The sequence below is a fragment of the Patella vulgata genome, chromosome 4, assembly GCF_932274485.2.
Source record: "Patella vulgata chromosome 4, xgPatVulg1.2, whole genome shotgun sequence".
NCBI lineage: Eukaryota > Metazoa > Mollusca > Gastropoda > Patellidae > Patella > Patella vulgata.
In genome coordinates, this window is record NC_065882.2 from 58,585,544 (window position 1) to 58,612,115 (window position 26,572).

Consider the following 26,572-nt stretch of genomic DNA (forward strand, 5'->3'; position numbering starts at 1 on the left):
TTTTAATCCGTTTTAATCCCATCAAAGGGTGCCGCTTTCGACTTTCCAAAACTCGGTGAGTCGGCGATATGGGAAGACCCCTGCTAAAGAGTCCTACGCGTAAGCAAATTATTGAAATTAACATTGTACGTCCTTATTGGGTGTTCCCACTTAGCCGGCAGGCTTTGATGTCAAATTTTGCCGCTAATCCAGAGTTAATCCTAGAACAATGGTGTTATAAACCATAGTCCATATCTTTTTTAAGACTAAAACTGTATTGATTTTAACAAATTTAACTTTTATTAAATAACATTAAAAAGCAACAGTGGTAAGAACATCATTCTTGGTGTTTACAGTAGCTGGACAAGTTTTTGTTGAACATTTCCAATGGACGGCATTTGGTCTGCTTGACTTTATACTGAACTTGTAACCATTGTGTATTAAATATCGGCCACCTTGATTATTGGAGATAAAGCGAATATTAACCTGAACGTTTGCCATTTTAAAATAAATATAATTTCGACACAGATCGACCATCTATTTATATTAATATAGTGAATTGAATTCATGTTTGAATTCATAACGCCGGCATGAACTGTGTTCAAAATGTCATTAATTAGTTGGTTAATAAATTTTATTAAGAGGGATTAAGAGCTCATTAACGCTGAACACTAGTGAACAGTTCTTGAGTGACTACTTTTAAACAGACTATAGTTTTAAGATCAATCAAAGGATTAACAGTCTGCCGGCTAAGTGGGAACACACCGTCCTTATGTTGTTCCGGACTAAATTTTCAAGCTAATCTTGATCTTTTCAGTCCATAATCAACGCCTTCCCTTCGTGTTAGAAACTTTCGGCTTAAGTTACCGAGAGACTTCAATATTTTCTCGAATTAATTCCCCTTTTTAGTGATGTATGTTAAACAGAATGATTTCTGACATGTCTGCTCCTAAGAAACCGGAGATTTGATTAGAAATAGAAAACTAGAACAGGCAATTACAGGAGAAGAACAACTGTTACATAATTCTAATAATGATGTTTACTTTTATTCTAATTGTATACGTAGAAATGGATATAGACTGGTAGTGGTACAGACTATTAGACCGTATTAAAGGTATAGTAAAAACACGCTAAAGACAGTAAAGCAGACTAAAGCAGTAAAACGAACTTCAACCTACAAGGACAAGTAGCTGGTCAAAAACGATTTAAGGTATTCCTCGATATGATCATGGATAGACAATAATATTCAGTTATGCTTGTCGCATATAATGGTTAGTAGACTGTCAATTATTACTGAATCAGCTTGAGAATTCCAACGAAAATATTCAGTTTGAAAGTGTTCATATAGGACATTCATGGGTCATACATGTAAATTCAATTAATTGTGGAACAGTTACTAAACACGTCTGTTTAAAAGTCAATCAAACAATTTACCCCGCTCACTCTGCTCATATTTATATACAATTGATATAATATTTGTCAATGATTAATCGCTTTACCATAGAATAGTGCTAGAAGGCACAGATAATATAAATACTAATTCCCATTATTATACTGGAACACGAGTAATAAAATAATCGAAATCCAGATTGCCAGACAAGGAAATATGCCATCAGCATCATATAAGTCAGAAGATAATAATCGGAAATCATTGAAAACTGCAGTCCTAATTGTCTCATGAATATAATTACTGTTTAAATTTCAATTTAATTGGATTACACCTGCTGTCCCTAGATTACCCCCCCACTATGCCAGTTCCTTTGTTAAGGGATTAATTAACAATTAACGATGCAATAATGGAGATTAGTTAGGATTAATTAAGGATCTACAAGAGGATTAAAACAGTTCACCGAAAGACAATTCAATTCAATACTTTATTCCATTTCACATCCACCTTTTTACACATTATTGTACATTTTATCATTTACTAAGTGGGAGACAACAACCCCGTACTGGATGACGGTGTAATGCCCTTCATGGATCTGGCGCCGCCTTTCAGTTACCAGTCTATCTTCCAACTCCCGGTACTTCCTTTTCCTGGGCTTCATAGAGGCACCAGCAGCAAGCTGTTTCAGGGTTACATCAAAGTTGTTGACAAATCACAGTGGTTCCATATATAGTATCCTCTGAAAAGAGCTCATTATCATGATAAATATGATAAACACAGTTCAAATGCCAAATGATAAATGATTAATCTGCTGAACGATTAAGGTGTTAATTATAATCCGATAATCAGGGATTAAAAACTGGCATAGTGGGGTGACCCCGTCTCTAGAACGTCCACAAGTGAACACGTGCAATTACTCCAAAAGTAATTATCAAAAGGCAATAATCGTATTCATTTTATGAACATAAACCAATGTGTATAAATGTCCAAGTCAAGCGGATGATAGTCTTTGGGGAGTCCACACTTTGCTCAAGAGAAATCAAGAAAAACAATATGTGGACAGATAGGAATGGCAATAATATAGAAGGGGTGTATTCCCACGAAGGCGCAGTTACAGAGCGTGACCAAAATTATGTGTAGGTTGAACTGACAAGACGTCTATCGGTGGAGCGCTCCACGCTTCAGTGAACACTATCAGAAGTTGAGATTTTAGGAGATTTTAGGAGATTGTCTACTATACCAGGAGTTTTAGAAAGACATATCAGATTTACTTGTCCGTTTGGGTGTTTTCTTCTAGTTGCGGATACACGGTGACTTTAAATGGATTTAACAGTAAGTGGTTTATTGAGTAAGACATCGTCGGAAGAATACGTTAACGAAGTGATGGCATCTAAAAACAGCACAGTGGCTACACCAGCCCAGATACATTGTGATTCAATCGAAAAGCAGAAATCGGAGCCATTTAGGGTCAGAACTCATAGCTTTAAACGTGGAATAAACGGAGATGTAGATGAAGATATAGACGTGGATGAACAGCAGGTAAAAAGGCCAAAACGACAAAAAATGACGATCCGAGGTTCGATCAGATAATTGAAATGATAGGTAATTTAACGGGACATATGAGTGATACGCACAGTGAAATGACTAAGATTAATAATAATATAACAAAAATGGAACAGAAAATTGAAGAAGTGATAGATAGGAAATTAAAAACTGAATTTGCTAATATGGAATTGAAAATCAGTGATAACCTCTCACTAAAGCTCAAGGGTGAAATAAAAGAAGAAATGACTAAGATCGAGTTAAATATCGAAAGCAGAATACAAAGTATAGACTGTGGTGATCGCGAATGTGGTGCGTTAAAAGAAGCTTAGACTATCAGAGAGGGAATTACTAGGGACATAAAACATATAGAAAAGGATTTGGAAGATTTAAAAGTGGCTAGAAATTCGGGTGATAATGACGTAATAAATGAACGTAAACTGAATGTGGTGATTAAGAATCTGTTGCCCTGTCAAGGTGAAGAGAGCGATGAAGACTTAGTAGTGAACACTGTTGATCGCCTGTTTGTTGAAGCCCTGAGATTAACTGACATTAAAGTAACCAAAGCATCACGAATACCAACCCAGATGAACAGCGACCGAATCAGCCCTATAATAGCTACAATAGAGACAACAGATCAGAAGGTGAGAATTATGAAGGCAAAATCGGGACTGAAAGATACTAAGAATTTCTATAGGGTGTATATTGAACATGACTTACCAAATGCTGTGAGAACAAATAACTCTAATTTAATGAACATTTTGAAGATAGTCGGTGGTGATCGGGATTATAAAATTGTGAGAGGCAGAATAACAAGAAATGTGAAAGGTGTTAACGTAAGAAGATAGGACAACGTCAGACTCGGTACATGGAACGTGAATGGGTGGTCACGTGACGATCGTTCTGACAACTACAGTATTCGCACTTCAATCCTCAACTTTTTAAACTTTGACATTTTATGTTTGTGTGAGACATTTTTAAAGGGAAACGATAAACTCAATGTTCCAGGTTACGAGTGGTATGGGCGAAATAGAAATGCGTTGCATAAAAATGCTAAAAGAGGCTCGGGGGTGTAGGTGTATTGGTAAAATTGGAATTATTCGAAGTTTATGATGTGAACGTTTTAGACGACTCTAAAGAAGATATCCTATGGCTAAAATTTCGTCATAAATTTCTTAGCGAATGTGACATTTGTATTTGTTCGTGTTATCTCCCACCGGAAATTAGGAATCGTAACGCTGATGAATTTTTTGATAACCTCTTACAACAGACATATTGTTTCCAAAATGAAGGATTATTATATATTGTGGGCGACTTCAATTCTAGATGTGGTGAAGAACAAGACTTCATTGCAGGAATGGATGGTATACCACCGAGGGATATCTTAGACCACACAAGTAAGGGATATGGCGAAAAACTGATTGACTTTTTGACAAGTTGCAATATGTGTATGTTAAATGGACGAGTTTATGGTGAAATTGGTTCAAATAACTTTTCATGTGTATCAAAACGGGGCAAGTCGGTGGTTGACTATGCACTAACAGCAAACGAACAGTTATCTAGGTGTAAATCTTGCAACATATTTCTCATGTCAGACCTTATAAACCGGAGCGGGATACAATTTGAAAAATCAGTGCCAGACCATGGGCCCATCATGTGGACAATAGATATACAAATTCTGGATTCGGAGACATGTACCAATAAAACAGCCAGTAATAATAATTGGTATGACACGAGAAAGATACCTAGTGATTTTCTTAAAACGGCAGAAGCTTTGTCCGAACGGATTAATGATCTTGAAACAGACCTGAATGAAACTCAAAACATAAACACTGCATATGCTAAGTTTATAGAGATTATAGAAACAGAGTTACAAAATCGTGCCGTGCCATTTCGTAAGATACCGTCCGGAACAGCTACAACAAAAAGACGGAAGTGTTTATCTAAGCCGTATTGGATTTGGAACGAGGAACTATCCACTCTGTGGGACATTGTATGTAAAAAAGAGAAGGCATGGTTAAACTGCACTGAGCATGGTTCACGGAGGAAATTTCGAACAGAATTCTGTGTGAAAAGAAAAACTTTTGATAAGACTAATCGTAGATATAAACGTCAATACCAAGCACAACAACAGGACGCTTATCTCAACGTATGGTAACCCAAATAAGAGAGACTTTTGGAAACAGTTTGGAAAAATCGGAATCGTTAACGATAGGAGAAATGGAATTCCATTAAAAATAGAAACTGAAAACGGATTTATTTTAGATCATGGAGCTGTTCTAGATAGGTGGAAAGCCGACTACAACAATTTGCTGAATGTACCATTAAGCGACGATTTTGATGCTGCACACTTGGAGGATATAAAAAACGGTAGGCACATATTTTTGGAACAAGACTGTAAATCTTTAAACGGGAGAATAGGCGAGCACGAGGTCCGAAAATCCGTATATCATATGAAATTAGGAAAATCGGCAGGAATAGACCATATAGTCAGTGAATGCATCCGCAACGAGACCTCTATAGTTTTATTACACAATATTATAAATAAGTGCTTTGAAACTGGTAAAGTTCCGGAATTGTGGCTTAAAGGCATAATCAATCCGATCCCTAAGAACGATAGTGGAAAGAAATGGGACCCAATGGCATATAGGGGAATCACTTTATTATCTATCCCAAGCAAAGTATACACACACATCCTGAATACAAGACTGTCACAGTGGTTAGAGGATAATGACGTCCTGGCGGAGGAACAAAACGGTTTTCGTAAAGAAAGAAATTGTGTCGACCACATTTATGTGTTGAACAGTATTATAAACAATAGAAAATCAGGCAAACAGCAAACATTTGCTTGCTTTGTTGACTGCAAAAAAGCTTTCGATGGTTTGAATAGATCCTGTTTGTTGTTTAAATTAAAAACTCTAGGTATTCATGGTAAATTTCTGGATAGTATAGTATCACTTTATGAGAATGTGTCTTGTTCCGTTAAAGTGAACTCTTCATTAACTGAATGGTTTCAAGTAACTCAAGGTGTCAAACAGGGTTGTGTTTTATCACCAACATTATTTTCTATATATGTAAATGATTTAGTTATGGAACTGAATGCTATTGAATGTGGTATAGATATCGATGGTAAAATGATCTCTGCATTATTATATGCAGATGATATAGTTCTTTTAGCACCAGATGAAAACAAACTACAACGACTGTTAGATGTATTAAGCAATTGGTGTCGTAAGTGGAGGTTAGTCATAAATGAAGATAAAACTAAAATTGTCCATTTCCGTAATCCTAGTGTCAACAGGTGCACTGTTAAATTTAATTGTGATAACTTAAATATCGTATACACCAGTGAATATAAATACTTAGGTATATGGCTCAATGAATTCTGTGACTACTCATTTAGTGCTAAAGAACTCTCAAAATCAGCAAATAGGGCATTAGCTGTGATAAAAACAAAGTTCACTCAATTTGGTGGCTTTAATTTGAATGTATATAATAAGTTATATGAAGCCCTTGTATTACCTATCCTTACATATGCATCTGGAATATGGGGAATCAATACCCATAGATGTATTAATGTGCTTAACAATAATGCCTGTAAATTTTATTTGGGTTTAACTAAACGGAGCAGCAACATAGCTTCTCGGGGGGATTTGGGCTGGTTACAGGGGGATACCATTCTGAAAATAGAACTATTTCGCTACTGGAATAGAATTAAACTAAAGGGAAGTAACTTATGTAAAGATGTGCATAAGTGGAGCATTAGGCGTAAAACATCATGGGATTATCGGGTTTTGAAGTTAGGTGAGGAGCTAGATGTTTTAGTCAATCAAAATGATATTGTGTGCCTCAATAATGTTAAAACAAAGTTATCCGAAAAGGATATAGATCATTGGTCACAGAGCTTATGGGATGGTAAGACTTGTCTAAATGGCAATAAACTGAGATCATATCGTAAATATAAAACATTGTTTGGTACGGAACCGTTTGTTCAAGTAGTTAAGAATAGGTCACACAGACGAGTTTTGTCAAAATTAAGAGCTGGATCACTTCCCCTCAGAATTGAAACTGGACGTTTTTCAAAACCACCCGAGCCCGTGTATGAAAGAATATGTATATTTTGTAATGATAGACAAGTTGAGGATGAAGAACATTTTGTTTTTAATTGTGATTTTTATAACGATATAAGACAATCAATATGTACCAGAGCCTGCCAAATTGAACCAACTTTTAACCTGTATGATAATGTAAATAAAATGTACTTCTTAATGAATACTACTGATATTTTACCTCATTTTGCATCTTGTATATATAGAATGTTTGAACAGAGGAAAAATGCTCTTTTAACCTAAACGTTTACGTAGTTATTTGTATTGTATGTGTCTCACTTTTATTGCTATTTATCATTTTTTAACCTATACTGTTGAATGTTTTAATTGTTTTGCATATGTATAGTGTCTCATAAGTCGTTATCGGCTGGCATCTTAATAATTTTGTTTCTATGTATTTGTGCAATGTATTTTTGTAAAGATGGTGACACTGATTAAAATAAAATTATTATTATTATTAATTATTATTATTATTATTATTATTATTATTATTATTAATCCTTCCCACGAAGGCGCAGATATCTACTTGTCGGCTCTGTTTGAAGAGAGGCATGTTGCTATTAGGACCCAATTAAAGCTGTTAAAGATTTTATGAATTTATGTTCACTCTGAACCAAGAACACTCTGGAAGGATGGCATGCAAGAATCAAGAAGCTAGTTGGAAAATCACATCCGAATGTTTTTGAAATGATCACATTTTTACAACAAGAACAAAATATTAACCACCAAGGAAGAGATATAAATATGCTCCAGGAATTAAAAGGAAACCACGAGGAAGAGGAATTGACTTTAGTCGAGTATTTAGACAGGATGTCTTATTTGACGAAATTAAATTAATGTTTGTTATAGTGTTGTTTTGTTTCTTTTCTTATGCCAAAAATGATGCTAAAATGTTGGTTAATTAGTTACTTTGGGGATTATGAAAGTGTAAATTCTTATCATAACAATCTATAACACCACTCTTACGATTTTAATCCATTTTAATCCCTAGGAGCTGGATTCCCACGAAGTCGTCGAAAACAACCTCGTTTAATCCGTTACGGTCAATAACTGCGCCTTCGTGGGGATAAACCATAGAAGGACCCCATTCGTTTATAAATATGGGCGTATGATAATTGAATGATAAGTAGTATGTAGATTGTTAAGACTAATTTATACTCGTACTTTGCAATATCACACTCCGAATGCCCTGAATGGCCTGGGTTTAAACAGTGATACTCCCATAATTATATCAGATAATTACCAATAACATTAAAGCCTCATTACGTCACTTTATGAATTCCTTGCAAATTACAATATTCTGAAAGGGAATATAAAATAAAAATTGGTTCAATACAGTACGTATTTACATAGACATGTTGAAGTGAAATTTCATCGAGCAATGCTACTCGCTATGCAATAAGCTCGCCGCCTTGTTCTTGTCAGCGAATGATTATTGATGGGCCCATTTTAGATCCGATTCGTAATTTGATTTTTTTTCTTAATTAAACGTTAAATAGTCAATCTGAGTACATATTAGCGTTGGGTATTTTATGGCAAAATGTATGTGGAGCGTGGTTACTTTAATATGAATGCTAACTAATAGTGTATTATTCCTGAGCTGAGACATGTACAGTAATTTACTTCGAGGTGTGTTATTATCGAGTCTCTCCATAGGTTGATGTTACAGAAACTATTAGATTAAAAACAGCGTAAACTGCATTCTAAATTGTATTAGGATCCACAACATTCTAACTGGTTCTAATCGTTATTAGAAATTGATCCAGGGTAGTCCGTTTACCCGCACTAAATACTATTCTCAAAGACATTATTGCTACCGAGAGAGATGTGGAATCGAATTGTATGCCCGTGGCGATAATATTAAATAGCAGTTTAGGGTGACAGTATTCTGGTATTATCAGTTGACATCTGAACTTAACGGGCCAATCCCGATAATATTTTAGAGAATAAAACTGCTTAAATTTGTGTTAAAGTAGCTAAGTCTCTAACTCAATATCATCCAAAATATTCGACATTGAAAACACGATTTATTTGGCGGTTTAAATCAACATTGATGTTGTGATCTTACCGGGAAAAGATGGCCTTCTGATATCCAATATTTAAGACAAAATAAACATTTTACAATTGGTACACGAATCGTGTACCATAATGCGTTTCAGCGCTATGTGTAATAAGGGACTCGAAAAACGAGGCTAGGCATATTCCACAAGTCATGTCAAACGGTGACGCTATATTCTTATCTGGAGAGCATGCCAAATAAATACTATCGGCGTAGACTGGAATAACCAGAAGCTAGAGATAGAAATTCGATTGAGAATACTGGCGTATGTCGCCGAACCTAACTGATTAGAAATTACAGTAAATCAATTTATATACATTCATATTACATTATTGTATGCGTTCCGACCCATTTGTGTCAATTTCTAGGTCTCAGATATTAGCGACTTAGCTCCTTTAAAATCCCTTAAAATCTTCTACCTTAGGGCCGAGCAACTAACGCAACACTTGTGATACGTTTTCAAAAAACTTAACCCACAGTCATCATCTGGAAATGGAGACCGGTGTCCCAAGCTGTATTAGGCGGTGTCTGGATAAAACCAGACTTTTATTTTATAAAAACAATGTGTAGGTGAAATTTACCTTTCGTTATCAAGTACAGCACCTGGGTCATTCATTGTATAGACCTCTAAAGAGACGGGAATCGATTATCACGTCACCCAACGAAAAAATTGACTCGAAATCTTGAAAGAGCTACGTGTCCGGAAAAGCAGTTTTGACGTTCACGTCCAAACGACTCAATATTTTGAGCTGAAATTTTGAGACAAGTGATTACATCATTCCTCTAGATTTTGGCCCTTAAATTTCATACGTAGTCAGACTTTGTTTTTGAGACCCTGTTCAAATCGGGATAGTCCCTTTAATAATTATCCTAAAATACAATGACTACTTGCATAGCATTATTTTGAATATTAGTAAAGAAAGATAGAGTGTACTAACAATTTATGTACGTTCTAAAGCACGCATCGTGGATATAAGTACATAAATGAGTAGCGAAAGAGAATACATTTAACCTTTAAATTACAAAATAAAGCGGGTTATCATTTATAATTATTTATTTTATGTATTAACCCGTATTTGTACGATGTCGTTTGTTCCTGTTATTTTATCTTTTCAAAAGCAGACACCGATTGATGCTACATTATCAAGTTATTTTTGGTTTAATTCAATATCCTCGATACGTAATATTTCAATTCCAACTATATCTATAGTTATCAGTAAGATTTTTGGAACACAAATCCAGTTAAAGTTTCTGTACCAAACAGGTATGCTTCACGGATCTGTAATTTTCGACAAGAAGGTTAATGGCATTGACCTCGAAAAGGTCAAGTTAATGGGACCACTTATATTGTCTTATATTATCTTTTCACATCATTAAAGATAGGCTGCCAGGCAACGAAACATACGCCCACAGCAGCTAAATCGTCCGGGCAGTCAACAAGAGGTGTCGCCTATTTTTACTTTTGTCGGTAATGAAACATTTATAATACACTAAAATCTGATTTTAGAGTAACAACTCATTAAGTATGGTCATGATAACTATGATCATAAAGCATCCACAAGATTTTTCAAAGTGATCAAGGGCCATAAATCTGGCAGTAATAATCGGAAATCGCTGAAAATCAGAGGGAGATTCTTCGTCTGATGACCTTAAACACTGTGTATAAATTTCAAGTCAATCGGATCTTAACTGTAGCTTCTAGAGCGTCCACAATTTTGTTCAAAGTGATTAAGGGCATAACTCGGGCAGTAATTAAGTGATAAAGAGCCATAACTCTGGCAGTAATTATCGGAAATCGCTGAAAATCAATAGACTTCTTCGTCTCATGACCTTAAACACTGTGTATAAATCTAAAGTCAATCGGATATTATCTTTAGCCTCTAGAGCAATTGTGGACACCGGACGGAAAGACGGACAGACCGACGGGCGGACGGGGGCGACGACAATATACGACCACATTTCAATGTCGGCGTATAAAAACAAATGCTTTTGGTTAACATGTCGACTAGCAGTGTCTGACAGTGAAATGCGCTTGTAGCCTCCTACAGTTAATATAGTATAATACCCAACGCAGCGTAGTTAGGACGGTTTTTTGTACGTTTCATTAACCTACACCAACAATCCTGAATTGTGGACATGTAGGGTAAGGGGCAGAAAATTGCTGTAGTAAGTTCCTAAATTAGATGGGGGTGATAATGTGAGCAGTAAACTAGAAACTAACATCCGCCGTGGTAATGCAAGTGGGAACCGCGGTGGCTGAGTGAGTAAAACGCTGGCTCACTAACCTGGAGTTCTTAGGTTGGCCGAGAAAGTTCTTGGGATTTTACGGCGCGGTTTTCCCTTTGTCTGTAGTGCAGGACGATCGGGGCTGGGACGGAGAGTGTCTAGTCGTTTGGATGGGACAAAAAAATACGCGGTGCAGTGTTCAAGTTGGCCTGAACGTAATAGAACCCTAAAGCTTGACAGTTGGAAATCGAATCAGAGCAGGGCATTTCCCACTGTATGGGATAAGACAGTCGTTTTTAATAACCCGGTAGGTGCAGAAAAGTAGCACCTGAAATCCCTTTACATTTCATTTGGTGGGGGTGTAGAACGGCTAAGAACCCATGAAAGGCATTGCACACTGCATGGCGTATACCCGTCTTCATTAGCCGGTCAGTCGGTGCAGTACAGTAGGACGTTATACCCATTTTCATTTCCCAGAAGATATTCTATTGTTTAGATGAATATAAAACATAAGATATTTACAAAGAATGTCTGGTAGACTGACGTGTAGTATTTTTATATTAACAGTAATCTGTTGAAATATAGGGGATCACGTGGCTAAGTGGGTAAGACGCTGGCTCGCTAGCCTGGAGGTCGGGTGTTCGATCCCTGCATTGGTCGAGAAAGTTCATCCAGATTTTCCGGCGTGGTTTCCCCTTGTCAGTGATGCAGGACGGAGGGTCTGACAAGGACAGTTGTCTAGTCGTTCGGATGGGACGAAAACCGGAGGTCCCGTGTACATATTGGCGTGCACGTAAAAGATCCATTGGCAGTTGGAATTCGATATAAGAGTAGGCCGTAGCGCCGCTGCCCGGGCAAAATTTCCCTCATAGCACACTGTATGGCGTAAGCCTGTCTTCATTAGCCCAGTTTAGGAGCAGAACAGTAGGACGTTAAACCCCATTTCATTTCATTTCTGTTGATATATGTTCAAATTATAAGATTATGTTTACATAAAATCATAACATGTTGAAATAATCGTCACAGCTTACATACAAACATAAACATGTTAACTATGTGCATGGATTTTATAAAAGAAAATACACACAAAAAAAACTGTCGATCGGGTGGTACAAAAAAAACAAGGCCCGCCCGCATAAACATTGGTGTGCATGTAAAACGATACTTGACAGTAAGAATTCGAAGAAGAGTAAACAAAAACCATATGTTACATTAACAAGTAATTTGTGGATGAGATGTTAAAATCCATCCCTTCCCATAACAAACAAATGAGAAGCGGTAAAATATTCTTGTCTAGAAAAAGGGAACATGTCGAGAATCGTACACGACACCCGTCACTATGATCGTTAATAAATGGAGATATAATTTGGACTCGGAGTTTAGAAGCCAGCATGCATGAAATTAAAAGATAGTACATGTATATCGTAATTACGAGATAATTTCGGCGTAATTACGAGATAATTTCGGCGTAATTACGAGATAACTTCGGCGTAATTACGAGATAATTGTGTCGTAATTTTACGATGTATTTTTTTTTTCATTTGATTGAAATTAGGTCTTCTGTACTTTGAAGATCATTACCTTATTGATCGATAAATCTTCTATTTTAATTTTTATGTTTGAAAGTGTCAAGAGTTATCTATGACGGAGGGTCGGGGGGATGAGGACCATTATGCAAGTGTGGATTTATTGCAGATTCGATGATGAAATCCAATTTTCACAGAAATAAAATCATTACTAAAAGGAATTCAAATGACGCGAACTTATCTCCCAATTGAGACCATGTTACTATTAAGAAATGCAGTTGGTTATGCAGCCAAATTAAATTGAACGCTGTAGTTAGCTGATGTTCTATCGATTTCCAACCATGTACTTGATACCATGGTAATTTTAATTACGATCGGTATCGGTTGATCTCATACCCCTTCTCACTTGATTATTGATGATCGTTGCCAGTCAGAGAAAAGCCCACTGAAAAAAAACCCACATCGCTTTGACTTTGCTATCCTCCACGAATTTATTAGCTTTTCAAACTAATTTGACAAGACAGGTCAAGTAATTTTATAAAATATATGGTGATTCAGATTCGTATATTTATCAAGCATTGCCATTATCAACATTTGTGTAGAAATTAAAATAATTACCAATAAAATAAAGATAGGTTATCACTATCAGGCAACGAAAGATACGCACACAGCAGCTAAGTCAACTGGCCAGTCAACAAGGTTTGTCGCATATTTTTTCTTTTGTCAATAATGAAAGCATTTACAACACACTAAAATGTGACTACGAGTAACAACCCATTAAGTAATTATCAGAAATCATTAAAATTTGTTTGGCTTCTAGTTCTGCTCAAAACATTTAATATCAAGGACAATAACTTTGGAAGTAATTATCGTTGAAAATCAAAAGGAATCTTCGTCTCATCACTTTAAACACTGTGTATAAATTTAAAGTCAATCGAATATTAACTTTAGCCTCTAGAGCGACCACAAGATTTTTCAAAGTGATCAAGTTCCATAACTCTGGCAGTTATTTTCAATGAAAATCAATAGGCTTCCGCGTCTCATGATTTTAGACCCTGAGTATAAATTTAAAGTCAATCGGATATTAACTTCAACCTCTATATTGTCCACAAGATTTTTCAAAGTGATCAAGGACCATAACTCTGACAGTAATTGTTGGAAATGTTAGAAAATCATTAGGATTCTTCGTCTCGTGATCTTAAACACTGTGTACAAATTCAAAATCAATCGGATATTCACTTTATCCGCTAGACTGTCCCAAAAAACTTTCCAAGTGATCAAGGACCCTAACTCTGGCAGTAATTATCGGAAATGTTTGAAAATCAATAGGGTTCTTCGTCTTAAGACCTTTAAATACTATGTACAAATTCAAAGTCAGTCGGATATTAATTTTAGCATCTAGAGCGTCCACAAGAAATCTTGGACGCTGGACCGACTGACGGACGGGAGCGATGACAATATACGACCACATTTCAATGTGGGCACATAAAAATAAATAACTTTTAGAGACACAAAACCAGATGGTGCAGTCACTGCAGACCATTCGCTATATTGGCATAGCCTTCTGATCAAAGGGCATACATAGTGTATATATCAAAGATGTTCATCCTCGAGATAAGGCTTCTCATATCCAGTTTCTTTTTGTTGTTCTGTTCACAATAAACAGTTAAACGATCCGACCAAAGAAGAAGGCCTGATATACTTTAAGAGATGCAACGTATAGATACAGAAGTAAATACGGGCGTAGTACGTTTAATACAAATCCCTATTGTTCTGGGAACAAGCACAGAGGTCAATTTGTCTTAACCTGTTTCCGCGATCACGATATTTAGCATGGTAATGTAAATATAATAGCATGTATCCTGCATCGTTTTATATTTTTTTTATATAAATATTTATCGGCAATGTGCCATTTCTATTAAGTTAACATAAAATGCTTGACTTCAGCAAAAATAAATTGAGTAAAGTGAAATTATAGCTGCTACACTGTAAAAAATATCCATTTTTTATGTGGCCGAATTCCGTAATTTAACACCTTTTTTCTGTTAATCGATGGATTTTTTGGAGAAATTGTGTTAATTGTCTGAATTATTTCTTCAAATTACGTGTTTTATGTATTTCTGTGGAATATTCAGTATTAAACAGGAAATTTCCGTGAAATTTAGGGATAAAATGTTTTATTCCCTTCTATAACGGACTTAATTATGTTATTTTACGGAATAAACGGTGGAATGACAAGGAAGTTCCGTGAAATTTAGGGATAAAATGTTTTATTCCGTTCTGTAATGGACTTAATTCTGTTGTTTTACGGGATAAACGGTGCAACGATAAGTAATCGTATACATATATAATCATTCCTAATAATCATCATGTTATAGTATTCATTTCAATTTATTAACCATAATATGAAGAATCATATTTTGTAACGTTTGGTATATTAATTGACATGTATATCTAATTTCCATTATTTATAAGATCTATAAAGTGTATTGTTATTCATCACACGGTAATCAGATTGTAAGTATTTTCATAAATATGTAAAAGTATGTTTTAATGCTGCGGGTGTTAAGGTTGTAATATCTGGTAATCAAGCACGCTAAAGTCCGGATAGTACAACCGGTTGGCCAGTGTAAGTCGGTTTGTCTCTATGGCAGAGTCTGCATACCTGCGAATTGATAATACCGCAAACATACATCTGAAAGCCTCCAACCACTGACGAGTAGCGGTGTGTGATACCTTGCTCTCGATTCTTATAATAGCGAAAAGAGGTTACGTTTAAAAATTATTTGCGATATCAGTGTACACTGTAACAAAAATTTCCGTGAAAAAACGTAAAATGAATACTACAACATGATGATTATTAGGAATGATTATATATGTATACGATTACTTATCGTTGCACCGTTTATCCCGTAAAAGAACAGAATTAAGTCCATTACAGAACGGAATAAAACATTTTATCCCTAAATTTCACGGAACTTCCTTGTCATTCCACCGTTTATTCCGTAAAATAACAGAATTAAGTCCGTTATAGAAGGGAATAAAACATTTTATCCCTAAATTTCACGGAAATTTCCTGTTTAATACTGAATATTCCACAGAAATACATAAAACACGTAATTTGAAGAAATAATTCAGACAATTAACACAATTTCTCCAAAAAATCCATCGATTAACAGAAAAAAGGTGTTAAATTACGGAATTCGGCCACATAAAAAATGGATATTTTTTACAGTGTACCCTTCACAGTATCTTTTCGACAATAATTTTAAATTGTACCCTTTGCCAAACAACATAATTGTCGGTTTTATTATAACTTTTATCTATATCACTGACTGAACTAACAATAAATTGTAGCTCTTCTCATGTCAAATCATTAAACTTATGAATACCTAGCTATATATCGGGTCAGTTGGTTAATATTTAATTTGTATTCACAGCAGAGAGAAATGATTCCCGTATCGGTACTCCTCGTGAGGTTAATGAGTCGCCAGTACTGATACCATAAGTCTGATTAATACTTAAGTAGACACAGTTGGGCACTAACGTCGACAATTCACACGGCTGTAAGTAGGAAGTTGATTACCAAACCACAATTGTCATTTGGGGACAACAGTTCCTAAATAACCGCTATAATGGTAGTTGCACGATGAATTATTTTCTTTTATTTGAAGTTAGAAAATGGAGATAAAATGTCCAATAATAAACAGTGTCCGCTCTTCATTAATTTTTGATCAGGACATGTACTGTGTCCATGAAAAGTACCGAAATCATAAGCATCATCAACACCATGAATCAGGTCAAATCAGATGTCAGTTACGTTTAATTTGATTGTTTATGTTCTATTAGACATTGTTTTTGCAATGTTTTGAAATAATAGGTAATCAGACAACGAAACATACGCCCCCATCAGCTAAGTCGTCCGTACAGTCCATAAATCTTGTATATATATATATATTTATATATATATATATATATTTATTTCAAGGCAAGTGGACAATAAATCATCCTCCAGAGCATCAACAAGACATATACAATGTAACGCGTTGTTTAGAAACCCTTTTCTGTTCTTATTAACATAAACACTGCGTATAAATATAAAGTCGAGATCTTTAGCCTCTGTAGCATCAAAATAATGTCTTCGTGAACAATTGACATACCGTAACTCAGTTATGGTACTTATTCACTTAAAAATTAAAAAAGAAAATATAAAAATTACATGCCTTACTCTCATGAAAAGATATAGCCTCTAGGGTGTCAAAAGATTGTTCAAAATAGTTAGGGGCGTTAATTTTGACATTAATTATCGGGAAATGTTGAAAGACAAAATGGTTCTTTGTCGCAGAAACACTGTGTAGGAATTTCATGTCAATGGGATTCTTAAGCCTCTAGACTCTCTAGCACGTCCACAAGTCATTATGTGGGTGAATATAAAATAAACTACATGTAAATAAAATTTTAATCTAAGCTTAAAAAGACTACGACACGTACGCTTTAATTTGCTGAATGTTTTTAGTTCCGAAATTACTTATACCCTATGCGTAGTCATTATTCTATAATCAGCAGAAAATCATTTAGGAGTCTTAGATTCACGCCTATTTCATTATGCAACTGACCTAAATATGATTAAGTGCAACAGGTTAACGTCAAGGAAAAATCATTTACAAATTGGGTTAGTAATATCCATTGGCCTAGAAAATTTAATTATAGATTTACATCTACACGGTTAATTAATTTTATCCAGTGTGTAGTCATATGGAACAATTTATATAGGAAAACTCTGCGCAGAACAACATTCTTTCTGGCATCGAAATCAGGTTTATGACAGCTCTTAGGATAGAAAAGTGTCTGACTTTGAAATGGAACTAGAGATCCTTTATGACAATCTTAAAGCTATCTTTGTCGTTTAGTGCCTGACGTATCATTAAGTTTGCTAAGGTAGAGAGAATTAAGTCAGGGAAACAACAGCTCATTTAACTTTTGACAAACTATACAGTTTCTAGAAATTGCTTTACCGTTCCACACGATATTAACACCTAGCTTCCAGACTATTCTACAAACATAAGTTATTCTCGGCAAATTAGTAACGACAAGTTGAAACGTGAATTTGTAAAGCCCTTTACGCTTATAGATTGTTGTCGTTCATTGTTACTGGATCTATAACGTACCGTATTTCTATTCTATGAAAAAACATATTTAATCATGGTTATTACGTCCGCTACCCTATGACAGGCCATTTATTAGGGAATCTGGGACATTGGTGCTTTAGGGGGCCCGCCTTTTGTTACAAGTGTTGTGTCTACTTACAATGGTACTTTGAAGTAGTACCAAAAGCACGTGATTTGCACCAGAAAACATCATTGTCATTTTTCCTACTGCTTCTGTATTTCGTTTACAAAGCAGCAGGACAAACACCAACTATACATACCATTCACTTAAATAGTAGGCTGCCCTGCCCCCTGATAGGATGAAGCTAGCATCGTATTCCGAAATAACTATAGACACATACCAAGGGGGATACCTAACATGGTAGTGGATACACGGAGGGCTGTGGTGGGTTATTAGGAGAACGGTTGTTACTTAAAGAGCCACCACCGCTCTAAGGGGCATTAACTCTTTTAATTAAAGAAGGTTATATTCAAGATAGTCATAGATTCGTCCAGATATCGAAATTCAAAGCTCCGATCTACGAGTAAGACAGTTTTGACGACAGTATGCGTCTATAACTCGCTTGAAAACATTTGAAAATGTATATATATATATATATATATTTGAACTTGTCCGATATAAATGTATAAACAAATTTTTACCAACCCCACAGCTGAAATGTCATAATTATATTAAGCAAATTCTATATAAACAAAAAATATTTTGTCAGCCTATTTTTATCAGGAATAAATGAAATGAAATGGGGTTTAGCGTCCTACTGTTCTGCTCCTAAACTGGGCTAATGAAGACGGGCATACGCCATACAGTGTGCTATGAGGGAAATTTTGCCCGGGCAGCGGCACTACGGCCTACTCTTATATCGAATTCCAACTACCAAGGGATATTTTACGTGCACGCAAATGTGTACATGAGACTTCGGTTTTCCGCCCCATCCGAACGGCTAGACAGCTGTCCTTGTCAGGCCCTCCGTCCTGCATCACGGACAAGGGGAAACCACGCTGGAAAATCTGGATGAACTTTCTCGGCCAGTGCAGGGATCGAACACCCGACCTCCAGGCTAGCGAGCCAGCGTCTTACCCACTTAGCCACGTGATCCCCATCAGAAATAAAACGACTGTACGTAAATCAACAGACCAATATATTATTTAAGATGCATTATGTGAGAACTGAATCTGCCAATGGTTTTATTCTGGCTTCAAATGCTATATAAATTACTATTCCGACATTTATTCACATGACAAGCCTATAATCAACTCTCTAGACCATGCTCAGATATAAACAGATTAAAATACGATCACCATTTAATGATTCAATTTAAAAATGGAAAAGCGAAGCCGAGTCTTGATTAACATTAAAGTTGCTGCGATAATAAACAATCTATATATTTCAAAACTTCACACAGTGATAAGGTGGCTCAGAATAAGGTGATTTGAATGAAATTTCCATCATATTAAATATTGAATGATCTATTTTGGAACTATTATAGAATGAACGGCCAGCTCTGTATCTAAATCTTACATAATGCATCTTTAATACGTTTCGTTTAGTTATTAATAAAATATGAACATTTTAATTCCTATATAGCCTAGACATATGACATTTATTAGTTGCTATAATATGTTTCCTCAAAGCAATACATAAGATAATACATGTATACTATAAACTGTATTACCAAGAATTTTTACGAACGGCGCCAGCGGTGAACGGCGCCCAGAAAATTACTTCAGTGCAAAAACCAGACAAAACTTTTGCATGCACTAAGATGTTACCTTTACTTGTTCGTTAGTAACCGAATGAAAATTACCAGAAATGGTCTATTGATGAATGGATATTGGTTACATTATATGATTTGGTTTCAATGGACAATAGACATACAATATTACTGAGTGAAAGACCTCTATTCGCTGTAAATACTAAGCATATCCGCACTACTGCAAGAAAATGCTCACTACTGTAAATAATCGGAGGGGGATGGACCCCAGAAGCTAAGGTCGACGCGAGATCCATTATTAGGAATACGTATCTCCGTGTGTTAAACTTTATCATGAATAATTTTAATACTTGATACTGGAGTCTAATTAAATGTCATTTCTTCTTTATGGTTTTGATTTTCCAACAGTACATTCAATCATACCACTGCCATTGCCCTTTCATTGGCTGTTTACAGTACACAACTAAGAACACTTACCGATAATAGATCTTAAGAACAATGCGGTAAAATATAAAATACGGAATAAAAAAAACCGACAAAAACGAATAAATCACTTTCATTGTTGTTTTTAGAAAAAAAATGGACAGTTTTTTTGTTTTTTTTTAAAAAAAGAAAAATGAACAGCTTTCTTTGAATGGTGAAAGTGTTGTATAAATAAGAACAAATATTTCCTGATCGACAATTCTGATTATAACCTACAAATGGTGAATAGTAACAAGAGGTTGCCTTAGTGAACCTTGACTCCCCCGTGTAAATGTTTCTGACCTTGTATACAAAGAATGATAAAGCTGATTAAAGAAATTCTTCGTGGGTTACATTCCCAACAGGTGGCATTGTAGAACACATGTATTAGAAACTTCTGTTTTAGCATTATCGCGCTACAAAAATAGAGGATTCGTATTAAATAGTTATTATTTAACACCTAAAATGTATTTTCAAAGAATTTCTAATGTGTTATTACGTTTTTAGAACACGTTATTATACGTTCCGAGTGCAATTAATATATCAACGTGTTTTTCTTAGTTTGCTAGATTGTTCTGTCTGTAACGTTTATCTTTTCAAAGCTTATTCATCAATCAGTTTGGGGCTTTCTTTTATTGTTTTGACGGTTTATTGCTTTGTCGAAATATTGTTTGTTTTACCTGTAGGTTGTAAATTGAATGAGATGAAATGTGGGCCTATATCTGGAAAGACTGGTATGTTTTATCGGCCACGGATATGATCAAGCCATCATCTACAACATCATTTTAAGTTAAATTCTGGGTTTTCAAATGCGATTGCATGCTAAGTTAATATCCGTTTTAAGATTCCGTTCGCATTATATACCCTCTACCGTAGTGGTTTTCAAAATGTCAGCGGACTCTAGTGAACAATGCTTAGATATATGTAGGTCAGTTTTTGGTTTTTCGGTAATTAGTTTAAATAAGTATGTGAATAGGCCTACATTTCAAAATAATGTCACGCTCTTCGTCATAGTATATAAATGTAGTTAAAACCAGTAGATAGTATTAACATGCAGCCATTACGTAATTATTATATCGTTATTCAGATTGGACGAATGGAGTAAATGTTCTAAAAACCGGCAGTTTTAGTGAGATGAAGGCAGATATATTTATTTAGGTAAAATAATGATATCAGGAAACATGAGTATATTTATAATCATAGCAACACATTTATAACATCTGCCTAAATGGATTGTAGTAAGTTCACCACGTAGGGACATTCTTACTAAAACCGTTCTATACATTGAATGAATTCCTATTGGTTTAAGGTCACATTAACATCTGGGGGATTCATTGGCACTATCTGAAAAACATAATTTTTGCCTGTTGTCAAGGACAATGTTGGTGTCAACCATTATTATATATGCGATAGAACCGGTTAAACACACTCCAAATATAATTTTAACACATAGATAATTGCTATGGTAGATGAGTAACGAAGAGTGACGCAAAAAAATGAAAACACGGATTGTCCTTATATATAACTGACTGACGTAACGAGTGAAAAGAGATACAAGGTCGATTTTCAGCTCACTGATAATTCCTTTGAAGACGAAAAGTTGTTATATGAGACTGTGAGAGGATCTTACAATCCAGTTTGCGTCACTTCCCGTTTCTTCAAACCTTCATAGCAATGATCTTTGTGTTAAAATTATTTTTGGTATGTGTTAAACCAGTTCTATCACATATGTAATAATGGCTGACACCAACATTGTCCTTTAACATTCGGCAGCGGCTTAACCGCTGACTGGAATGTATATGATAGTATAACTTACCAAATTGGACATATACACTACGTGTATTCTTATAACGATAATAAAATTTACTAAATGGAACGTATTAATTATTCTTATAATGATAGTAAAACTTACCTTTTAACTTCATAGCTTCATTCAGTTCTATATTAACGTGGCCTTGTAAAATATCGCCCGCGAAATAAACACTGTGTGGACTGTTCAATACAATCTCAAAAGTTTTAAATTTGCCCATACTTGCTGTAAAACGGGAAACTATTTCTACGATTTTTTAAACTTTTAAGTTGAATCCAGAGAACTGAGATATTTAATTCTATAGTCCTCGACGAGTTGTCGACATTCCAAGTTTCTTAATCGATCAGGAAGTATGTCTAAGTTTCACAATGGACATATATATATATTCACTTTCCTTTATACAGAAGGCGTCGACACCAGACGTTTGGAAATAAGTAGTTTCAAATGTTTTCAAGGTTCTGTACTTTGAAGCAATTACATCGATCTGAAGATAAATATAGTTCCTGTTCAATCTGAATTGTTCGTTAAATGAATAATTATTCCGTTTGGTAATGATCTATAATGGCAGTTATCATTAATAGTCAGGACATTTATCATTGATCTGTAAAATATAATAGCATTTTATTAATAGTTCGTCACACGCTGCATTGGATTAATATACATATATATGTCAAAGATAAACGATACCTGTGTCTCAAAGGGACGTACGTATAACTTTATCTGACACAAGATAATTCCATAGCGGTTGACAAGGGTTGTCGTATATTTATTCTTTTGTAGGTAACTGGGAGCATTTACAAGACAATTTCATACAAATCAGATTATAATTTGTGTCGTTTAAGAGTTCACAGCGTTCTACAATCTGAAACAAGGGGCTTAAACCTGGAAGTAATTTACAGAAAATTGTTCGCTTTACTAATTTGAATAATGCATACAAATTTCATACAGATCGGATAATTACTTGTGTCACTCGAACGTTCACAAGGTTCAAAAAGTAAAACATGTGCCATAACTCTAGAAATAATTGACCGAAATTGCTGAATTAAATGTCGCATATAAATTTCATACAGATCGGCAGATAACGTTACATGTTACAGCGTCACAAGGCGCAACAAAGTGAAACAGGAGCTATAACTCTATAAGTAATTATGGGAAATTGCTGAAATGCAATACGATTCCTCGTTTCACTAATTTAAATAATGCATATAAATTTCACACAGTTTGGATGATAAATTTTGACGTTAGAGCGTTCACAAGGTTCAATAAAGTGAAACAAGGTCCATAACTCTAGATGTAATGAACGGAAATTGCTAAAATTTTCTAGGCTTCTTTGTTTCCCTAATTTCAATAATAAATTTCACAAAGATCATATGATAACTTTTGGCGTTAGCGCGTTCACAAGGTTCAACAAAGAGAAACAAGGTCCATAATTCTAGACGTAATAAACGGAAATTATTGAAATTAAATAGGATTCTTCATCGCACTAATGTAAACCACCCGATTAGATTTTATTACATACTTCGAGAAGGTATTTGTTGAGTAATAAAACCTTCTAGTAGTTTATCGAGGGCTGGCCGTCCTTACCGCACGGTACAAATAAAACCTTCTAGTAGTTTATCGAGGTTCGGGTGCTTCCGGAGTCCAAAATGGCCGCTTTATATAAATGAGAATTTTGGGGATAACTAACCCGAACCCTAACCCTTTTTAAAAGACTGAACTTGGGTCTAATTTAGTTTTTACTTCTCTTAAAAGGGTTAGGGTTTAGGTTAGTTTTCCCCTAAATACTCATTTGTATAAAGCGGCCATTTTGGTATGAGTTCTGGCTTGTTCTGGAATTTGTTGCTTCTAGTGGTGATAATATTTGTACCGTGCGGTAAGGACGGCCAGCTCTCGATAAACTACTAGAAGGTTTTATTACTCAACAAATACCTTCTCGAAGTATGTAATAAAATATAATCGGGTGTGTAAACAACATGTATTAATTTAAAAAATTTAAAACAATCGGATAACTTTTGGCGTTAGAGCGTTCACAGGAAATTGTGGATGACGGACGGACGGCAATATACGTCCACATTAAATTCATGTGGGCGTATAAAAATGTACCATGTTAGTGCATCATACTTGTATATATCTCCTATTCAAATTGTTAAAACATGAATGCTCATTAAATTTAGTAATATATGCTGACGGAACACTACGACTAGTTTTCCTTAAACATTTTTCTTTTTTTTTTAATTACGTTAATAGTGATGTTATGAAGTCAACCAGTTCCATACACGGTCTATGTTATTAATTATACAAAGAGACTGTACATAATATATCTGTCTTTCACACTGTTATTTCTCGAATGGAACTAATACATTAATTTATTGTGTAGTTACGCTAGTGAACACCGTCCATAAGCCGTATGATATTGCTAAACAAAGAGAAAGGGATTCTTTATCGATTAAGCTACTAATATAATATACCAAATAAATATGTTTGTTTTAAGGGCAATTAACATACGTTTCTAAATGATAGCATTTTGTTAAGCATTTCCAGATGATAAAGATCTCGACTTATCTGTTATCATGATCGCCTCTGTAAAAAATGCAATGCAAACAAAACTGAATCTGAATAACAGTTTCTTATGGAATGTCAAATATATGAAGATTTAAGAAAACAATATATATCCAATCCTTGAAATACTGGTCTAACCTTTTCATTTGAAAATCTATTCAACCCACCGAGTATTATAGCCAGAAGTGTCACAGCCTTTGTCTACTTCTCTTTTTTTTGCAGAGACAACTGAAATGTTAAATATGCGTGATATTTTATTATCTTTTATGTGCACGCGTTTTGTTTTGTATTTTCATATGTTATGTACCCTGTATGTAGGGTTACGTGATTTTATACTTTGTACGTTTTGTGTTGAGGTTGTTGTTCTTCGGGTGATATCGCAGAAAAGTTGTCTTATTTTCATTTTCTTAGCGCACGCGCAGGGGTCTTTGCTGTGGGAGGAAACCGGAGTACCCGGAGTAAACCTACGAAGGCTGAAAGGGGGGCCTTTCTTCAAGCCACATACGCTCACACCAGGTATCGAAACCACGACCGCAAGTCAGAGGTGACCGGCCAGCGGGAGCTCGAAGCGCGACACTCTAGACCACTATAGAGGCCATCCCTGTATATATATAATATATGTACTATGTATGCAGGTTTACTGTCTATTTATATAATGAGAGCTCTGAATTTATGCCCGTCATTGTACTCTCCAAATTTTTTGTACTTGCATTTAATACTTTGTATATTGTATTCTGTCCTCAAAGAACGTTTCGGTGCAATAAAATTTCTACTCTGTTCTAATTCTATTCTATTCTATTCTATTGCTACTCTACCATATATTATTATATACACCCTGGGGCTATGCCTCCGGAAGGAATTTGCTACTGAGAGGTTATACTGCCAGCAGTTTAAATAATTAGTGATTATAGACGGGTCAATTACGTTAATGGAGATCTTACAATTCTAATTTGGGATACAATTATCATATAACATAAGGAAGTATACACAGTAGTGGACGGGTGCTTTAATGTAAATAAAACATTGACTTACTTTGAGTTAATTCCCGATCACTTCAAGTAAGCTCCTACAGAATACAAAGCACGTAGCAAAACTTACAAGCTGTACTGCAATCCCAGACAACGTCTTATTAATGCACACATGCAGAACGTTAACATAAATGTTTGTTTACATTAAAATTCACACATCCGTTAACCATTCCACAAGTTATGTAATTTTAACAACCACTATAATACACTTGTTACGCGTCAACTAACATTTGGTTTGTAGGTCCCAGATATCTGAGTTGTTTTGTTTATATGTAGGCCAAAGCTGAATATTAATGTGGTGCTGATCGTGGAAGCAGAACTGGAAAGATAAACACAACACCGCGCGTTTGAGAATTGGTATCAATAAAACCATTTATATATTACACTTCTGCTATTGGTATTTAAATCAGAGTACCGTCGTCTGCTAACCTCTTCAAAATATAGCGCGAAAATATATGTGAGCTATAACGATGTTAATAGTTTAGTCAGGTACAGAGACTATCAAGTTGGTCTCTAAATTAGAGACAGGCTGAGTTCAATATTAGAAGAGATGAATCGCGGGTAGAATATTATCAGAGATTGGATCTACTAGAGACTGACCATGCCCCGCTACAAACAAGCAGATAATCTGATAAACAAAGAAAAGCGCCATCAATTCCAGGGTCAAAAGTCTGCAGGTCATACTCGAGAATTTAATATCGCTTTCACATGTTTTTGCTTCGAGCCAATCAAATTTTACGCCAATAGAAAACCTTTGTTCTCATTGGTTGCCAAGAGCTGTTGAAATTTGACGCTTGCTAACGGGAACTAGGACCGTAAATTTTGTTAACAGTGAGAAATGTGTTCTTAATGTTTCCCACAGGCTTGATCTATGCAATCCAAAGATGTTTTTTTTACCAAGTATCGTTAAAAGAATTCGTTTAAAGAATTGAAGAAGGGCAAATTAAACGGGCACAAATATCCTACATATGCTCTTTGCAATGTAATTTGTAATAAATCGACAGA

The 26,572-nt window shown here is 35.3% G+C and overlaps 1 protein-coding gene across 3 annotated transcripts in view; it reads right to left on the minus strand.

Annotated features, from left to right (window-relative positions):
• Positions 1-26,213, minus strand: part of LOC126818407 (arrestin domain-containing protein 3) — a 46,531-nt gene extending 20,318 nt beyond the window's left edge. Inside the window, exons 1-3 of one of the 3 annotated variants that reach the window (XM_050545820.2) lie at positions 25,572-26,213; positions 24,707-24,767; positions 22,083-22,581 (exon numbers count right to left, since the gene is read on the minus strand). In XM_050545820.2, the coding sequence (XP_050401777.1) occupies positions 22,083-22,200 (118 nt within the window). In that variant the 5' untranslated portion in view covers positions 22,201-22,581; positions 24,707-24,767; positions 25,572-26,213. Of the gene's footprint in view, positions 1-22,082; positions 22,582-24,677; positions 24,768-25,571 lie in introns of all 3 variants that reach the window. The other 2 variants (XM_050545819.2, XM_050545821.2) reach the window with 2 other exon arrangements.
• Positions 26,214-26,572: the final 359 nt, after the last annotated feature.